At 37.0% G+C, this 21,335-nt stretch overlaps 1 protein-coding gene across 2 annotated transcripts in view; it reads left to right on the forward strand.

The window, feature by feature from the left end:
• The first annotated feature begins 459 nt into the window (after positions 1-459).
• LOC137631020 (uncharacterized) overlaps positions 460-21,335 on the forward strand; it is a 326,574-nt gene continuing 305,698 nt past the window's right edge. For both annotated transcript variants that reach the window (XM_068362569.1, XM_068362570.1), the window contains exon 1: positions 460-967. In XM_068362569.1, the coding sequence (XP_068218670.1) occupies positions 612-967 (356 nt within the window). In that variant the 5' untranslated portion in view covers positions 460-611. The remainder of the gene's footprint in view (positions 968-21,335) is intronic.

Raw genomic sequence — 21,335 nt, forward strand, 5'->3', positions numbered from 1 at the left:
GGCCAAAATTGCGATAAATACGTGCAAAAAATAACCGTAGGCAACCATTTTTAAATCTCTTTGTCTGTAGAGTGACGTCGTGTTCTCCATTTTGGGTGTCGGCGCGGCTTTAGGGCGCAGTACAGGGAATGTCATCTTCCTCATTATAGACAAACCCAAAGGTATCATGGATTTTTAATGAAAAATTATCGAATGTTTTAAATATTTTAGAATGAAGTTAAGAAAAATATTTTTCGATATTTTTGCTTGTAACTGGCTTTAAATTCCTTATTATAGACAAACCTTAAGGCATCGTGGACTTTTATTGTAAAATCATCGAATACTTTTTAGATTTTGGAGTAAAGTCGAAAAGAAAAAGTTTTCAACGTTTTTGCTTGTAAAAACCATTAAATGATATCTAAAATCAAGATATTACGATATTAGAAGAGGCGGTAGTGTACCGAATCTCGACAACATTAACCATGGGACATTTAGGGGCCAGCTGATTGTTGGTTCAGCTGATTGTGAAGGCAAGATGGTGGAATTGAATTAAGAAGTGCTCTCTTTCTCTCTCTCTTTCGTATCTTTCGTGGTTTACCAAGACCTCTTTTCGTGATATCGTCCATAATGTTATGGATGTAGTTGGTGAAGGAACCATACAGCTTTCTGATATGGTTACTATGAGGGGGGACGGCGTGTCTTTGGCGAATAGTGGTGGTCAGAGTAACGGAGTGGTGGGGGTGATGGTCTCTGGTGGCAGTGGCGGTGGTAGTAGTAGTAGTAGTAATAGTGGTAGTGGTATCATCGGCGATTCAAAGACCATTCATAATAGCAGTAATAATAACAATAACCAATCTCTTGGCGAGTGTCACTCGAACGGGACGACGACTACTACTTCGGCTACTAACGGCGACGCCCCGTGGAAAATGGTGCCCCAGGACTCTTCTAAAATGAACAAGATCAGGGATATCGTCGAGAACTCTGCCAGGTAAGAAGGTTTTTTTTTTTTTTTTTTACTTATTTTTACTTTTATCAATACTGCATACCCTGTCTCATGCTATTTTATTAGTGACTTGTCTTGGTAGTATTTTCAGTGACTGTCTCGGTAGTATTTTCCCTAGGTTACATTACCCTGAAATATAGTACAATAATACCTTACTTCTAGTGACTGTAGTATTTTCAGTGACTGTCTCGGCAGTATTTCTAGTGACTGTCTTTGTAGTATTTTCAGTGACTCGGTAGTTTTCAGTGACTGTCTTGGCAGTATTTCTAGTGACTGTCTTTGTAGTATTTTCAGTGACTGTCTCGGTAGTGTTTTCAGTGACTGTCTCGGTAGTGTTTTCAGTGACTGTCTCGGCAGTATTTTCAGTGACTGTCTTGGTAGTATTTTCAGTGACTGTCTCGGCAGTATTTCTAGTACCTGTCTCGGTAGTATTTTCAGTGACTGTCTGTAGTATTTTCAGTGACTGTCTTGGTAGTATTTCTAGTGACTGTCTTGGCAGTATTTCTAGTGACTGTCTCGGCAGTATTTCTAGTACCTGTCTCGGTAGTATTTTTAGTGACTGTCTCGGCAGTATTTCTAGTGATTGTCTCGGCATTATTTCTAGTGACTGTCTCGGCAGTATTTCTAGTGACTGTCTCGGCAGAATTTCTAGTAACTGTCTCAGCAGTATTTGTAGTAACTCGGTAGTATTTCTAGTGACTGTCCCGGTAGTATTTCTAGTGACTGTCCCGGTAGTATTTCTAGTGACTGTCCCGGTAGTATTTCTAGTGACTGTCCCGGTAGTATTTCTAGTGACTGTCCCGGTAGTATTTCTAGTGACTGTCCCGGCAGTATTTCTAGTGACTGTCCCGGTAGTATTTTCAGTGACTGTCTCGGTTGTATTTTCAGTGACTGTCTCGGTTGTATTTTCAGTGACTGTCTCGGCAGTATTTCGAGTGACTGTCTCGGCAGTATTTGTAGTGACTGTCTCGGCAGTATTTCCAGTGACTGTCTGTAGTATTTTCAGTGACTGTCTTGGTAGTATTTTTAGTGACTGTCTCGGCAGTATTTCTAGTGACTGTCTCGGCAGTATTTCTAGTGACTGTCTCGGCAGTATATCTAGTACCTGTCTCGGTAGTATTTTCAGTGACTGTCTCGGCAGTATTTCTAGTGACTGTCTCAGCATTATTTCTAGTGACTGTCTCGGCATTATTTCTAGTGACTGTCTCGGCAATATTTCTAGTGACTGTCTCGGCAGAATTTCTAGTAACTGTCTCGGCAGTATTTGTAGTAACTCTCGGTAGTATTTCTAGTGACTGTCCCGATAGTATTTCTTGTGACTGTCCCGGTAGTATTTTCAGTGACTGTCCCGGTAGTATTTCTTGTGACTGTCCCGGTAGTATTTTCAGTGACTGTCCCGGTAGTATTTCTTGTGACTGTCCCGGTAGTATTTCTTGTGACTGTCCCGGTAGTATTTTCAGTGACTGTCTCGGCAGTATTTCTAGTGACTGTCTCGGCAGTATTTCTAGTGACTGTCTCGGCAGTATTTCTAGTGACTGTCTCGGCAGTATTTCTAGTGACTGTCTCGGCAGTATTTCTAGTGACTGTCTTGGCAGTATTTCTAGTGACTGTCTCGGGAGTATTTGTAGTAACTCTCGGTAGTATTTCTAGTGACTGTCCCGGTAGTATTTTCAGTGACTGTCCCGGTAGTATTTTCAGTGACTGTCCCGGTAGTATTTTCAGTGACTGTCTCGGTTGTATTTTCAGTGACTGTCTCGGCAGTATTTCTAGTGATTGTCTCGGCAGTATTTCGAGTGACTGTCTCGGCAGTATTTCTAGTGACTGTCTCGTTAGTATTTCTAGTGACTGTCTCGGTAGTATTTCTAGTGACTCGGTAGTATTTTCAGTGACTGTCTCGGTAGTATTTTCAGTGACTGTCTCGGCAGTATTTCTAGTGACTGTCTCGGTAGTATTTTCAGTGACTGTCTCGGCAGTATTTCTAGTGACTGTCTCGGTAGTATTTTCAGTGACTGTCTCGGTAGTATTTTCAGTGACTGTCTCGGTAGTATTTCTAGTGACTCAGTAGTATTTTCAGTGACTGTCTCGGCAGTGTTTTCAGTGACTGTCTCGGTAGTATTTTCACTGACTGTCTAGGTAGTATTTTCAGTGACTGTCTTGGTAGTATTTTTATTGATTGATTGATACAAAACTCCAAATCAATCAATCAATCCTTTTGAATATTTTTGTCGCCTATTTATTCGGTTTTATTATAGTTCCGATCAGAACAATATTTTCAAATAAAAATCATGTTTATTTTATAGGAAAATCTCCTTTAATTTAGAAATGACATTTATTTTTAGGGCTAATGAATAGTTAGTGAGATATACCCTAATATATCCCATGGCAATGGGGAACACCTAGTGGGAACAGCGGGTGTTTAGGTTAGTATTTCCCTACAACTCTAATATATTTTCAAAATCAGTTTTTATTCAACATTATTACAGATGTTAGGTTTCATTATTAAGGGAAATTTAAGTGAATTGTTTTCCAAACAAAACATTGGAGCTTTTTCGGGAAAAATGTGTTGAAGAAAATCTATTTAAAGGAACATTATTTTCTTATGAAAATACCTGATCACATTAACACAAATATGATATTATAAGTATTTACTATGATATTTTTCAAAGTAAAAATCTATGAATGTCATTTATTTAGAACTGAAATCTAAATGTCTAAGACTGTAACCTAACCTAGCCTTAGCCTGTGTAACAAATGTGCTGAGGAACAATAGTTCTTTTCATTGGAACTAATTTTAATAAGCCAAGAAGTTCGAGAAGACTTGGTTAGCATGTTGTTTCATACTAGGCTAGTTTCGTACCAAAGCAATTTGTACCAAAGTTGTTTCGTACCATGTTCCCAAGTCGTTTCATACCACCATCCAAGTTGTTTCGTAGCAAAGCAATTTTTACTCTAGTTGTTTCGTACCAAAGCGATTTGTACCCAAGTTGTTTTGTACTATGTTCCAAAGTTGTTTCGTACCATGTTCCAAAGTCGTTTTGCACCATATTCCAAAGTCGTTTCATACCACCACCCAAGTTGTTTCGTACCAAAGCGATTTGTACAAAAGTTGTTGCATACCATGTTCCCAAGTTGATTTTGTACAGGGGTTCGTACCAACCTGTCATACCAAATAGAACCGAGACCATATCGGTATAGTCATTCAAATGTCTTTAATTGCAGATACTGGTGGTACTGTTGATACAAAATACAGTACAAAGTTGAACAGTCAATGTGAATGCGAGGAGTATGTTATGGGTTATATGACTTGATTGATAATAAGCTAATAAGGATAATACTGTATGCAAAGTCTAATTAAAAATAGAACAGTGACTGGGAAGTGTTTGTGTACTGTGCTCTTCTATACATAGTATAGGTGTTGTAGTAGGATGGTATTGGGTAAAGGATGTAAAATTTATATTTTCTTAACATTTTGTAACATTCCAAACACTATTGTATTTCAAACTTATTACGCATAAACAAGCCTCAACAAAAGCTAGTTTTGGTGTTGATCCAAATATGATTGTATTAGAGCTATCAGTTAGCCTATATATGTAGTTTTATTTACACTGGCGAACTTGCTGCATCTCCTAAGAATGCAGCAGGAGACTTTTCTCTTGTAATAGTTGATTAAGTGGAAATAATGTGGCTAATGAGGACGATGGCAAGTCTGCCTTCCTGTAGTCTTCATTGCGGCTGGGTACCTCCCAGCCACCCCCAGCCTACCCGCTCAAGCAGTTAGGCAGGGTTTCCACCTCGCACTTTTAGTCTAATGGCTACCTGTCAGCGTTGCCGAAAGATAATCCACATAAATAACTACAGTACTGGTTTGTATTAATTAGGGAAAAATACAATTTATCTCTGAATTTATCATTTCAATACTGTAGTTGGGATTAAAGCTATTAATGAATTGCTGAAACAAAGTGCCATATTGACTAGAATGATCGTAGAGTTTTGTTTTGTTTGTGTTTTTGCTTAATTTACTTTGCTTTAAGGACTGCTTTTCTGGTTGTACACGGCAGGGGAATCCTACTCTCTACAGGACCTTCACAGTCATTTTAACATATGCATTTCATGGCATTCAGCATTTCATACTGCATATTGCTTGTTTATTGTTAAATCCACACTATCAAAGTACTTAGAGAACAAGACAGTCTTCGGTTTCCTCTTGAAAACCTTAATATTATCAGTTTCGGATATCTAGTGGGAGAATACTGTATAGTCTGAGGTCTGCTTATTTAAAAGCTCTAGAACCTACGATTGACATTTATCTAGATTCCAGTAATTTGAAACCATCTATAACAATTCTCGTTTCAACACAATTTGTTGGCTGCACAATATGTTGCAATTCTCTTAGATATTTGGACGTCTGGTTCTGATATCTTGATGGGCTATTGTATGTATTTTAAACTCAATTCTTGCTTTAATAGGCAGCCAGTGTAAATCATTTAGTGTAGGAGGGATCCTTTCTCGGGGTGGGACACCTTTTATCAGCCTTGCTCCTCTGTTTATTATGTTATGTAATTTCTTAAGTTGCACTTTTGGTATATTGTGGTAGATGGAGTTACAGTAGTCAATCCTGGTGATAACACAGTTTATCACAAGTTTGTTTACATCATGTTCATCCAGGTACTAATTTATGAAAGCAATGTTTCTATGAGGATGTCCAGCAATTTGTACTACATTATTTATTTGAGCATTGAAAGATTAAGTTACAGTCAAGAGATATACCCCTAGATTATGAACTTTACTAGATATGCGAGCAGAGTTGTTATTTATGGTCATTTGAATGTCCCCCAAGTTTCTTAGGCTATTTTTCTTTCCCACCACCATGAACTCAGTTTTGTTTTCATTTAATTTTAGTTGTTTGATTGCCATCCATTCCATAACACAAACGAGAATTCGGTTTACAGTTTCAGTAGTGTTGTCAATATCATGTTTGAAGTAAAATTGTGTATCATCTACAAATAGTTGAACTTCACTCCATGCCTTTGTAATGTAGTACTTTTGATAGACCAATAGTACACTCCCTTGAGATTGTATTTCAAACTTATTACACATAAACAAGCCTAAACAAAAGCCAATTCTGGTGTTGATCTAAATTATTATTATTATTATTACTACTACTTGACAAGCTACAACTCTAGTTGGAAAAGCAGGATGCTATAAACCCAGGGGCCCCAACAGGGAAAATAGCCTAGTGGGGAAAGGAAAAAAAAATAAAAATAAAATGTTTTAACAGTCACATTAAAATAAAAATTTCTTATATAAACTATAAAAACTTTAAAGAAAAAAGAGGAAAAGAAATTAGATACAGTAGTGTTCCCGAGTGTACCCTCAAACAAGAAAACACTAATCCTAGACAGTGGAAGACCATGGTACAGAGGTTATGGCACTACCCAAGACTAGAGAATAATGGTTTGATTTTGGAGTGTCCTTCTAGGAAAGCTGCTTATCATAACTAAAGAGTCTCTTCTACCCTTGACAAGAAGAAAGTAACAGTATTTAACCCCTTTGGTGAAGAAAAATTGTTCAATAATCACTGTGTTGTCAGGTGTATGAGAACAGAGGAGAATATGTAATGAATATGCCAGACTATATGGTGTATGTGTAGGTAAAGGGAAAGTGAACTGTAACCAGAGAGAAGGATCCAATGTAGTTCTCTCTGGCCAGTCAAAGGACCCCATAACTCTCTAGCGGTAGTATCTCAACGGGTGTTCATTTACACTGGCGAATTTGCTGCTTCCCCTAAGAATGCAGCAAGAGTTTGTTTTCTTTTAATCATCGATTGAGTAGTTGGGATTAATGCGTAGACATATCTAGGTTCCAATAATTTGAAACCATCTGTAACTATTGTTGTGTCAACATGATTTGTTGGCTGCACAATAAGTACCAATTCTCTTAGATATTTTGGACATCGGGTTGTGACAACTTTTAATATGTATACACACTGTTTAGTGGTTCATGTGATGAATGAGAGTTTCCAATTTGCACAAGTAGTTTCTGTCAACCAAGTAGTCTTTTACATATTCAAAACCTTGATCTTCAAGACTGATGGACAGTTGGTCATCTAGTAGCAGTTCATGCTCAACTGTATAAAAAGGACCACTAAGATCAAGTTATATTAAAATATCACATTTGTTTTCATCCATCATTTCTAGCATATTTACAACAGAACAGATAGCCATCTCCACAGCGTACAATTTTCTGAAATTTTCTTTAAGTATGTTTTAGTAAGTTTGTAATATAACTATAATCTTAGGAATCTTCTGATTTGAAAAAACTTTGACATACATTCACCATAAACACAAAGAAAACAGGCAAATATATAATTTATATAATAAAGTACTATAACCATATAACAACAACGAATCACTAAAAGCATGTAGACTACACAAACATTTCCATGAACAAGGTAAAACAGCAATAAGTCACATAAGTGATATATATCATAACGTGGTTGTTGCATTCACAGCACTGTTCAACTTTGTACTTCGTATCAGTGGTTTCACCAGTAGGTCTACCTGCAAGTAGTCATAGGATCGTATTCATAAATTGAACTAAATGACTATACTGGTTCAATTTTGTATGGCAGGATGGTACGAATCAACATGGGTTGTGGTTCGAAATGTTTTGGGAATGTGGTATGAAACACCTTGGGTACAAATTGCTTTGGTATGAAACAACTTGGTTTGAAACTCCCATAGTACGAAACAACTGTAAATTGAAGACTGGGCCTGGCTACATTTGTAGAAATGTCAAAATGCCTAAAAACTGGAGGTATTCATCCCATCATCCCCAAGGAACTAACATTTACTGGATAGCAGAATAGGTAACAAACAGATTTTGTAGGTTCAAGAACAAAGCCCTCAGAAGAATAATGGGAGTGAAATGGCAGGATAGGATTAGAAATGAAACTATAAGAGATTACTCAAGTGTCATATGTGGATGAGATCATGGTGAGGGGTAGATGGAGATAGTTTGGGCATACTCTTTGCACTCCCCAAGAGAGATTAGTTCACCAAACATTTAACTGGACTCCACAAGACACAAGAAGAGTTGAAAACCCAGCCCTACATGGCTGTGGACCATGAAGCTTGAAGTCTGAGGTAGTGAATGGAGAAGTAAAATATTAAAAGCTCAAGATAGTTACAACTAGCGAAATCTAATTGAGGCACTCTGCATCAATAGGTGTAGGAGAGGATGATGAAAATAGGTAAACCATCTGTTTTATAAGTCCCTATATTTGCGGTAACTTGTTTGAGATCTTTGACTGCCTTCCTGTAAACTAATTATTGGGAATCTCCCTGGGATAATAATGCTTTTCGGGATAGTGACAGTTTTGTAAGTATCCCTAAGAGATGATTGGCAAGATCATTATTAGAGTTTACCATAAGAGCTCCACCATTGCCCTTGACTTCTCAGAATTTTCTCTCTTGGCTTTGTTAGAAATTTGGGTTAATATGTGATACTGTACTGTACATTAATTTCTATCAAAATAGGAATTCGCAATAAGAAATTAATGATTGCTGGCTAGTTTAGCTGTTGGGGCATGATAACTTGCCCATTGATTAAAATGTAAACACCATTTCATTGCCTAAGTCCATTGGTTACTTTTTGGAAACTGATTATGAGTGACTGCGCATGGTCCAATTATTTATGCGCAAGTTCCCGGATATTGTTTACAACAGCCATTTCCCCCCCCCCTTAAGTTTTAGCATGACTACCGTCATAAGACGATGTCGACATTTTTTAAGTTGATTGTAATTTCAATCTTTTGGCAATTATGTTGAATACACACACTGTTCAGTCAACTGTACTGTATAGCTATTTTTGTCATTTGAACCAAAAAATATCCCTGAAATAATGGCCCACATGATTGGTGCGCGCATTTCATCTTTGTACCGCTTGCCAGAACAGAGGAACAGTGAGATTAAGTTTATTTAGGACCGAGGTGAGCCACGGTGCAGCAAAAACCATTTGAGGGATATTATATGAATTATTCGTAATTTGGATACTTAAATTTCCCGCCACTTGCATGAACCATATGTTTTTCCTGCTGGTTATCTTGTGTTTATTATACATTTTTCACCATTATTACTGCTGCAAATGACTTGTTTTTGGTGTTTCCCCACTCAAAACCCTGGTTTACCATGGGGATCCCCCTTAATTGTTTTGATGAGGGAGTATAGGAAAACCCATGAATGTGAGGTTTGCCCCAATATTCTTTGTTGTCAGAAATGCATAAAATACAAGATACTAGTAGGAAATAATATGGTTTGTGTATTTTGCTAAAAATCAAAGTATATACCAAACCTGTATTTAATGAAATTTACATTGTAAATACACTAAATTGTTCCCATGAATTAGGTGAAATACTGTATGATTAACCTGATGTATTTTCATGTGTTTCAAACTATTTTGGTAGTTTGTAGAAGGTTGGGTGCATCGTATAATTTCTTTGATAGTGAGGTTGTGATAAGTTAGGTTAGGACATCTTTACTCTTATGTCAAACTGTGACTCAACTTCCTACAGGTACACATTTCCATCTGAATTTGGCTGATTTGTTGGTGAAGGCAATTATGTGTCTCAAAAATATTAACAGTTTGTGAAGAAAAGTGATCGAAACACCTCAAAACCCATGTTTTACTGTAGAAAGAAACACAAGAATACATCCCTAAGGTTCATCACTTAACATTGAAGCCACATCCTTACTTAGCTCAAGCCCTACTTAAGCCATACATTTTTCAGTAGTGCCTGCAACCCCACTGTCTGTGGGCAAGGGATATGGGTATTAATGGATCTATAGCTCTACCTGCTAAATCAGCAGCTATTTCCTGGCACTCAGGTGCTAGTTTGGATAGAGAGGAACCATGGGTGCCGATCATATGTATGTATGGTCATTATTTAGGACGTTATCCTGTCTCTTGTGCCTACCACTCTGGAGTGACCAAATTTTTAAGTGTCTTACCTTATTGCTTCGAGGTTTGAAAAGTATTTTTTTTTCCACAAATAAAATTTTTCTTTTCCAAGGCAGAAACAGTATGATCAATTGCTCCATTATTTGGTATTTGAATATACAATAACTACGGTGTTTCAGGCTTTGAGAAAACTGGAAATTACGTTTATCTCTACAACAACATATGAATAGTTTTGTGTATAAAACAAAGGTAAATGAATGTATAATAGGAATGCTTGCAACCATTGCTCAGTAACGGTCATTGAAAGAATAGTTTCAAAATATAAAAGATGGAGTCGCTGCCAAAATAAAGGTGTGAAGCTGATCATTTTGGCGGTTTGCATATGGCACGTGGACTCTAGTGATGTGGGAAATTAGAAAATGAAAATTGATTTAATAGAGAAGGTTGTTTCCAACAAAAATTGCATACAGTATAAGAAAGCGATTTGGCTTGATTAGCGTGTCTAGTACATATATACTTTGTTATTCAATAGGCAACGGTAGAGTCTTTTGTATCATTTGTACCATGTGGCCTCTGTTGACTGACCACATCGTCATCTTATCCTACGCCTTTTGGAGCTAAGGGTCTCAGATCTTCTCCTCCCCAGATAGACTATGATTGAGTTTAATATTGTGTAAAAGGAGACAAACATGTATAAGAACATTTATTCAGAAACTTGATAAAACCCCAAAAACAACAAAAACATTTTACTCAATACCATATAACCTAAATTGTTACTGTTTAAGCTTGATCCATTCATTTGAATATGAAATCCATTCTTCTTCTTTTAATTTTATAGTTATACCGCATATGAAATATCTGTTTTGATGTTACTCTTTTTAAGATATTTTATTTTGATTGTTCACTATTTCTCATATCATTTATTTATTTCCTTATTTCCTTTCCTCACCGAGTAATTTTTCCATGTTGGAGCCCTTGGGCTTATAGCATTTTTCAGACTAGGGTTGTAGCTTAGGTAGTAACAATAATAATAATAATAGTAATTCCCACAAAAAGATCAATAGTTTTCTCATTGATCTCTGGATGACAACTGAGGAAATTTTGTCCTTTGAAAGCATTACAAGTGTATTTAGTCTTTCAAATTTATAGTCCTTCTTAGAACAGTTTTTTTATTTTAGTTTTGAAAAGCAGCTTTCTCCCTCTTATTGTAGTCATGAGAAGAAGAGAATAAAAGGGAATACAGTATAAATGAACATAACAAAACTTAATCATATAGAATAGCTAAAGAAGGATAATATGATTCTACACTTTTATCACTTAAAGAATATGGTACATGTTTTTCCAGCGCGACATGTGGAGTAACAAAATAAAAACTACCTTTCACCAATACGCCAAGGTTGGCACTGCAAGAGCAACAGTGCTCTTACCATCTCAGATTCGTGTGCTGGTTCCTATATGTGCATGCGCACAATAGCCAAGCATCACACAGCTGTAACTGTGAAGTACACAGTTCTATACAAAGAATTTTTGTATTTTATTCATAAACTGAAGGATGGCTACTGACATTAAGATTAATGATTATAATTATTCTACAAGTAGATAAAAAGAATTAAAGAAATCATGCTGAATATTATAGATAATATTTACAGAAATTAGTGGGTGCTGCAGTTCCGCAGTTCCTTAACGTTCAGGATTAAACAGAGAAGGAATGGTCACTCATCGGTTTGACTAAACCAGCCATAGGAGCACACTTCCTCTGTTTTTGAAGGGCATGATTATTTACAATTATCTGTATATTGAGAGTAGATTTGGTTCCCCGTTAAGGGTGGGCGTATTCCTTGAGAAACAGGAAAGATCAGTCTTCTCTGGCCTCTGGCATCATTAATGACAATATCCGAGAAACTTGAACACTTTGCTTTCCTCATCAAGTTTGCCGATCGCTGAAGCTGATAAATATACGACCCGGGCTTAATCTTAGGGAGTATGTTTCAGGGAGAATTTGAATGTAATTCGGCAAGTTTTTCAGTGTTCGTGGAATGAGCTGATTGCCGCACTCCACTATGTGCTGGAAATTCTTCCTTGCTGACTAATACCAATGAGTTTGACCTAAGAAGGACACTTAAGTTCAAGTTCTTACTTCTCTACTTCCGAGAGTATTTGGATTCCTGCCATGCTTTTGGAAAACTTTGCTGATCAATAGCATTGGTGTACTGTATTAATATCACCGGAAGCCCTTGCAGAAGACTTCATGATTGTTGTGGATCTGAAGATTCATACTTCAAACTAGCCATTCATAAGTTCTCTTGGAAGTACACTAGTACCTCGGTTTACAAGTTTAATTTGTTCTGGGAGTGAGGTTGCAACTTGAATTGTTCATATTATAAAAAAAAATTTCCCATTAGAAATAAAGGAAATTCACTCAATGCAGTTCATATGTATATAAATATACTTACCTATACACTCACTTGTTCCAACAGACATACAGATCTTCATTCTTTAATAAGAGTATGCTTACAGTATAGCTGGAACCCTGCTGTTGAGATTAATAATGAGGTAGCAGTAGTTACTGGCTAATGGGGGGCCCACTAGCATATTGAGTAGCCACTTTGTTTTCAGATGCTTGAGAGTACAGGTGTCTCCTGGTGCCGTCAAGTGGCTGTTTTTATCATTGTTTTTATTTTAGAAATGTTGGCCGTTTGTTGTGAGCGAGGGATATTAACGAAAAAGAATAGTTTTGCTGTTATCCTGATAAGTGTGGATGACTGACAGTTGTCATTGTAACCTGCTAATACGCACTAGAGTTCCTAGGATCCTTTTCCTTGGAGTGTTGTTGCTGGAGGCTGAAAGCCACACAACTTCTTTGCTCACTTATAGTTGGGATGACAGCCCACATACTGTACCTACTACCTGTGGTCGTTTCTCATAAGATCAAGCGCATAGCTTGAGTGATTACTGCAATGGCCTTGCACTTCCTAGAAGATCCCTCTCTTGCTTTTGAGAGAGGGAAAAATTGTGTATGGAGAATCATTCCTTTGGTAACTGACATTGGTTGGTCTTGTACCAAAGGCAAAATTCTCAAAAAAGAATCCAATTAGCATACTAGGGGAAGCGATACATACCAAGATGTGTGGTACATGCGTAGAGTGGTCACTAACCTGAGTAAGTTGGGCACCTTAGTACAGTACTTTCTCACCTCATATGTGAAGCAAGAGGTTATGTATTGAAAATGTTTACTACCATAAGACGTCGCTACGCGATTAAACATTTACCGTAGAAAGGTTCAGGAGTTTACTGCACTTGCTTGATGCTACGCTATCGGATACTTCGCGTCATTCTTTAGTGGCTTTTGGGTCACAGAACTTCTGATACAGTATCTGTTTTATTTTTGCTCTTCCATTTGGAATAAAAACTTATGACCATTCTCATCGCTTGATTGTGCTACTCTATCTTGCATTGACTAGTACCAAGGTTTCCTTGAACCCTGCAAACTGATTGGCTTGTGCTTTTCTCCACGATGGGCGCTTCCATAGGAAATGTATGGCCGGGAACCCTATGATAGTTTACTCTGATATTGTGATGATTATTGCGATCAGGAAGCTAAAGATGATTTACTGTGACTGGAAACCTTGTGATAGTTTATCTCGATTGGAAACCATGTTATTGTTTACTGCAGTTGGGAACCTTATGATCATTTCCATGCCACCCACCCATCAGTAACTACTGATACCTTGTTATAAATCTTTACAAAAGTTTCCGCTGCTCTAAAATCGTAATCCTGTTGAAAAACTCATGTTTGTATAGTTAAGAAATATACAAAATACTTTGAAATTTGGGATTTTTATGGGCATTGTAATGGTAATTAATTATTGAACTTTTTGTAATGAATAAGAAATAATTAACAACGAAAATAATTGAGAGGAGGAGAAGCTCGAGCTCCCTCTATGAGCAGTTCTGTTAGAATATTGAAAGTTCTCTCTTGAACGACATTTACTGTCACTAACTGAATCACTTAATTTACCTTATGGACACTTGGTCGTCCTTTTCTTTTACATTATTACCTTCAGTTTTGACAAGGAACCTAAGTAGAAATGACTGCTTTTACCTTTTTTTTTCAAGTGAACAAAATGGGGTAAAAAGCATTTGAACACTGAGGGTGGCATACAGGTACTGCGTGACTGATTCAAGTCATTAGCACTTGTCCCAAAAAATGTCTATGCAATGCAAAATTTTTGCTCGCAGACCAATGTAATATACTCATAACCTAATACAAATTTGTATATTCGTATCCTGATTTTGTCGCATACCAATGCAATGTACTCATAACCCACTACAAATTTGTATGCTCGTATCCTAATTCTTTTACAGACCAATGCTATATATAGTACTCATAACCCAATACAAATTCCTATGCTCGTATCTTGATTTTCTCGCAGACCAATGCAATACTGTATACTCATAGCCCAATACAAATTTGTTTGTATGTTCCTCAGCCAAGCAGGCATACCAATTCAAGACCCTGTGTTTCGAACTGTGCACGGCTCTCCAGGTGTTTGCTCGAGTATTCACACATTTGGGATACTACTGTGATATACTGTTCAGTGTCTTGGCAATTTGGCAATCTTATCCTCCTCAGAGAGGCAGTTGTTACAGGATTGAGATTGCCTTCTTGCCTTCTGTCACAAATTTTGGGTCATGATAACCAGGGAGGAAGTCAAATCTCATACCCAAGCATCTGGGTGTGCCGATAGACACGGCAGCAGCGAAATAGTTTCCATCAAGTGAATATATCAGCAATCTCCTTCTTCAGGGGAGTTGCAGGTATCTCCACTAAAGATCCATCCTTTTGTGTTGGAGGAACCGTGGTTGGCATGCAGAGATCCCCCATTCTATCCTGTTCCAGTGAGACAGCAGTTATTAGCCAATTTTGCCCGGTAGCTGGATGAACAAAACTTCATCTGAGGAGTCCCTCTCGACTTATGCTTTCAGACGTGTAACTGTTCTCGGGTTCATGGAATGAATGGTGGACTTTTTACGTGGATGACCTTGTCGTTTTGTGTTTGTAGTTAGCAGAAATTCATCTGCATCAGAGATTTAGAAATAGAACAAATTTTCTGAGAAGGTTTGAGTTATACAATCTCAATTGTTGATGAGGAACAACATCACCATAACTGCTTACGTGTACAAGCAAGGACGCATAGTTTTCCTACGTCTTTGACAAAACAGATGCATAGCTGAGTTGTGAATTTCCATCGGGTTGACAGCCTAATACATTTTATGGAAGATTTGCCAGGTGATCAACAGTATTTTGATTATGCCAGGTCTAAGTTGTTTGTCACCATTTTCTCTCTCTTTCTATCCCTCTCCCTCCAGTAAGCAGATAGTTTTATCAGTGCACTTCTCACATTGTATTGTAGGAATTGCTTGAGGTTCTTAGCAGTGTTCTTTTGGCCCTCAGCTGCAATTGCTTTGTATCCTCCTATTTTCCCTCTGTTCCCTTCCTTTCTTGTATCTTCCTATTTTCCTTTTACTTCATTGTTTAACTGCAGGGTTTTCTCCCTAGTTGCACTTGGGTACTGAATGGCCTCAGATCCCAGCGCCAGACTACGTACCCCAAACTTATAGATCTAATCTAATCTCTTTCAATCTCGTGTATGTTATGTAGCCTATAATGAAGGGGAAACTACACAAAATTCTGGTTGGTTGGGAGGAGATCCCCAGATACTCCTAAGAAAGTAGTTCGAGGTAAGTACTGCTAGGAAAAATACAAATTACTTAAAATTTGTGATTTTTTACGTAAATAACTTCTGCAGGTTTAATTTTTTTTTTCAAACCCGTTTTTTTTTTTATTGTAGTGTAAAATATTAGAAAAGGAAAGTGCTTGTCATTCATGGCTGTTGAAACAACCTCTGGGTTTTACTGGGGACCTGGTTTCATCTCGGCGGTCAACTGTCCTGTCAAGATGGTAGCGTAGACAACATTTATATCAAACTATTCACAACATCATTGTCTTATTGCATTATTTTCATATGCTATGAAAGATTTGTATGGTACATTTTATAGCACAATATATAGTGACATATACTGAATGCAAAGTAACAAAACCTAACAAAGATAAAAACCAATTTTATATGGAAAAGGTTGAGAAAATGCCAGAAATGAAAATGGAAAAGTACAATTTTTTTTTAAGATGCTGTAAAGGTTGACTTCTGGTCACAACCAGGTAGTAAGACCTTTCATTTACCTTTTATTATTATTATTATTACTTTCTAAGCTACAACCCTAGTTGGTATAGCATGATGCTATAAGCCCAAGGGCTCCAACAGGGAAAATAGCTTAGTAAGGAAAGGAATATACAACAAGAGAAGTTTAAGAATATTATTAAAAGAAATCTATTATATGTAAACTAAAAACTTCAACATAACAAGAGGAAGACAAATAAGATAGAATAGTGTGCTTGAGTGTACCCTCAAGCAAGAGAACTCTACTCCAAGACAGTTGAAGACATGATACAGAATCCATGGCACTTCCCAAGACTAGAGAATAATTGTTTGATTTTGGAGTGTCCCTCTCCTAGAAAAGTCGCTGGCCACAGCTGAAGTGTCTCTTCTACCCTCATTTTGTTTGGGTTTTCCGTGATCCCTGTGTTTTTCCTCATTCTTTTTCCTTTCTCTCTCTATTCATGCTGAATATTTAAAGTTGTCTTGTGCTTGTTTTCTGTTTTATCAACCTCTATTAAATCCTGTCTTAGCTGTATGGTACAGTATCCTTTTAATATAGTGAATATTGCACAACGAATGTCACTTAGAGCCTGAGTCAGTGTGGCATTATGTTAGTGAACATAATGTTTAACAATAGGTTTCTTGTGATTTTGTAAATATTGGCCATAAAATGCATATCTTTATACAGTTATTTCTCAAATTTTGGATTGAATCCCATACATTAAGTGAAATAAGCACATTAGTTTGTTATACAATACTGTACTGGTATGGGTTATATTTAAATGAAAAATTATTTTCTTCTTTATTTAGCAGATTTTTTTCACTATTTTGTTATACAGTGCTCATCATTTATTCTCACAGTGAAAAGCTATGAATTAAGAATTTCTATATACAGTACTGTATAGTCTTATATGATTAGTTGTAGTATTTTGACCAATAGGCCTTAAAAAAGATGAATTTATCTGTTTTTTCATCATTTTGAGGGTTCAAGTCATTGGAAGTACAGAATGCTTCTGCTCTCTAAATCATGAATGGACAGTCCATAGATTCCTGACAGCAATTGTACTATTAGATAGAATAGGAAGGAATAGTTGGCCATAACAAACTTGGTAATTTGTTTTTATTGATTATTAATCTTACATTTAGTCCTCCAGCTGAGCATGGTAGAGGTTTTAATTGTTCTTGTATTTGACTAGTTTTAGGTTTTCGTATTGTTTCTTTTTGCCTTTGAGGAGGAAATATTTTTTTTTTTTTTAGTCCAGTTTGGCTCCTTGTTAGTAAAGAAGTTGTGTAAGTGTTTCAATCATAAGATTGGACAGATAAAGCATCAGAGTAGTTTGTCTATCTTTGATGATTTTTTTTCTATGAAGACATCTGTGCCCAGGCATTGTGGGTATTTAAGGCCTTTAATTTGGTTATTAAAGGTGTTCTGTTTATATACAGGAATTTGTAGTTTGAGTATCAATTACCTACCCCATGTCACATGATATGTTTTCATATTTCAAGGGAAGCAAGTTAAATTCATCAATTGATAATGTAATTGGAAATTTCAAAATTGAAAATCCTTTGACAACACATTGATGCTGTAGGTGATGCGGTAGTTTTAATTTGGAATAGAAACTATTTATTTTTCATAATACTTTTCATATGTATTGAAGCATTTGCAGATCATATTACTGCAGCGCAAATGATGACGAACATCATAGATGCTGTATCAAAGTTTTTACCGTATCAAAATCTATTCATAAATAACATTTTTAAAGCATTAGCATAAGCTGCTAGTTTGCAGAATTACTCTTGCCAATGCTACAGTATTTGTTTATACAAGTACTGTATTATGATTGTTATGTTTATTGTTATCTTCATATATATTCTTGAATACAAGTGTCAATTACTTGAGTATCAAATACTATACTTACAAAAATTTCATGTCATACTTAATCAAAATACATGACATGGTGCTGGTAGTTTCCCTTGTTTTCTTTTGCCAAATGAGCGTTTGAAGGGGGAAATGTGCTTTTAGTTTGTTATTACCTTATAGCCACTGTGATTAAATGAGATTTCTCTTATTTAAAATTTTTTTCATTTAATTCTGGCAATGACCAAATTGTTATATGATCTTTTTGATCAGGTCATTGGATTGATGGAACGTCAATCCATATTCTTGGTGTACATTCCTTTGTATGGAGCATGCAGACATAAGTATCATTATATAGTTTATCTATTATTTATACAGTTTGGTATTGTTATTCATCTTAATTTGTAGCAATCTCTTTACAGATCTGTTTTATTAGGATTTATATAATTTTATTCTATAATCCTGTCTCTTTTCTGTACTGTCATGCCTTCCCAAATTGAGTCCCTTGTGGTTATACTGTACTATATAGGATTGTTACCTCTGCCAACCAAGTTGGAAGCAGGTTATGTTTTCACCACTGTTTGTGTTTGTTTATGAACAGCTTCCTGGCCACAATTTTAATGATAGGAAAATTATACTTTCTGGGATTAACTGTTGTGTAAAATGCTGGAAATGATTAAGTTTTGGAAGATGAAGGTCAAGGTCACAGTCAAGCAAAATGTCCAATTCACGTAATCAGTCATAAATTTGGACATTGTTGTCACAGACACTTCAAACTTGGTTCATATTTGAGCGTATGAAAATTCACTCCAGTTAATACATGTCAAGGTCAAGAAATAAGCTGCTGTGGCAGAGGTCTGCACTTTACTGAGTGCCCCTCCAGTTGTACTTTTCCAACCAGGGTTATAGTTTGGCTTGTAATGATGATAGTTGTTAGTAAGACTATTTGAAATAATGGGTAGGATTTTTTTTTACAGTATTAGTTCATGTACTGTAATTTTGAGTAGAAATTTTTGGGTAAAAAATATTGCTTTACAGTTAGCTTTCATACTTTATTTGTACATAACATCAATTTTACCTTTTAAGTACAGTACATCATGTTGTACACAAAATTAGTGTACAGTACTGCAGTTCTATAAGGTGCAATCAGTGTTAGCTTACACAAATAACTTAAGTCATAAAATCACAAATTTTAAAAGTCTCATGTATTTTTCTTAACTAGACAAACCTAAGCTCTATAGTAGGTACAGCTGAAACCTCAGTTGTTATAATTTATAAACAGGTGTCGGTAGTTATTGGCGTGAAAGGGGGACGGTGGTCTCCCTCCCTTTGCTAGAACTAGTTGGATAAGGCAGGAAGTAATACTTGGAAGACAGATGGTTTGTACATTTAACAAAAATACATTTTTTACTTGCGATTTGCTCCTACTGTATATGGATACAATCCTTTATCCTTTGATAGGAGACTTATTCTGAGGAGGGAGGAAGTAGCCAAACTGGCTTGTTTTTGGGATTCTAACGCTTGGTCGTTATGAGGGAGCAAGGGTGTTGACTCTACTCCATTTCCTATCACTTGAGTACTAGGGCATAGGGCTTGGGTACCGTCTTAGATAGGTGGTCACAGAAGAACGATACCCTTAAAGAGTATCGTGTCTGTAATGCGAGCCTCTGTAAATCAAAGAGTTTACATTACTATCTATACTAGCCCTTATCAGAAGGATGGGGGAAAAGCACTTCTATTTTAATATCAAGAGCATAATTACTTGGTATGGTGTTTTCTCTGCACCAAAGCCCATTACAGCCACATAACGGTTATGATGGCCCTTTGAAAACGTCCTTGCCTGGCGTTTTGCTGGACTGTGGTTTGAGTCACGCTGAAGTTAGATGGTTTCTTGTAGTGTCTGCAATCTCACTATCCTTGTGAGCTAAAGATTGGGGGTTTGGCATTGCCTATAGGTTTACCTGCTGAGTCATCAGCAGCCATTGCCTGGTCTATCCTGATCCTAGCTTGGCTGGAGAAAGTGTTGGATGCATTCCCATATCTAAGGGGCCAGGAAGATCATCTGACATTTCCAAACTTTTTTTTGAAAGGCTAATGTTACACCTACTCCTTTTGACTTCATGCCTGTGTCAGTTGTCCCAACCCTCTTTGTGGCTGAGATATGACAGTCCATGTAGCTCGACTACCCATTTTGCTGAAAGCAAACGAAGAAGAAAAGTTGTTTGATGGACAGATATCTATCTGAAGCTCGAGGTAGTGATTCATAGAGGTCCTTTTTTTTCTAAGACCTGAAAACCCTTGTTAAGTTTCAAGAGGAAGATCTTAGTTCTCTTGGTAGACAAGATTGTTCATACTTTTAACAAACATGGACAATCCCCACTAAGAGGAAAGGGTCCGAGGGAAGTACCTCTGCTACATCACCAATCACAGAAGATAGACCATTGGCCTAGTAGGCTGCCGTAGATAATCTTCCAAGGTATCTTGACATCTGTGAAAGGTTTCATGATAAACCTCTTGCTCTGAGAATGTGGATAATCTCCACCCTCGAAGAGACGGAGGGGCTATGTCAGGGAACTGTGGTGTCTTTGAAGATGTGGTTGGTAGAGAAGATTCTGTCAATTGGGTAAATGTCTTGGAGCCTCGGATAACATCATCAGTATGTCCGGGTACCATTCTGTTTGTGGCCATTTTGATGCTACTAATGTCATTTTGAGGATTGGGATATTCCACACTTTACTGATTACCCTTTTGATTATGGGAAATGGCAGAGAAGCATAAATGTCTAGGCCTTTCCATGAGTGTTGGAAGGCATCATTCAACACCACTATCTGTTCTGGTATCGGGAAGTACTGTGGTACACTAGAAGCGTGTTGGGGATCTTTGTTGTGAACATTTCAATTGTTGGAGAACCATACAAAGTCAGAAGGTGAAAGGGATGGCTCTTGACCCAACGATTTATCCTGTCAACTTAGTATGTTGGTTATCACATTTCCTTATTCCAGGAATGAACCTGGCCAACAGGTGTACCGCAGTGATCTGTACATAGGTGCTGGGATGCAGTACCTCCTTGTTTGTTGACTTAGGCTAAGGGTCGCGTTGTCGCTCATCAACGCTACCAAGTGGCCTATCCAACTGTTGGAGAGTAGATTTCAGTGCTGCCTTCACCTTCAGGATATTGATGTGAAGGCTTCTCTCTGCATTTGACCAGAGGCCTGCAATTACATGTTCTCATTAACCTATAGCTGTGGTCACTTTTTAGCCTTTTTCTATACCTTCACCAACACTTCCTTTCTTCCATCTTGCTGTCCAACCTCTCTTA

The sequence above is a fragment of the Palaemon carinicauda genome, chromosome 39 (assembly GCF_036898095.1).
Source record: "Palaemon carinicauda isolate YSFRI2023 chromosome 39, ASM3689809v2, whole genome shotgun sequence".
Lineage (NCBI taxonomy): Eukaryota > Metazoa > Arthropoda > Malacostraca > Decapoda > Palaemonidae > Palaemon > Palaemon carinicauda.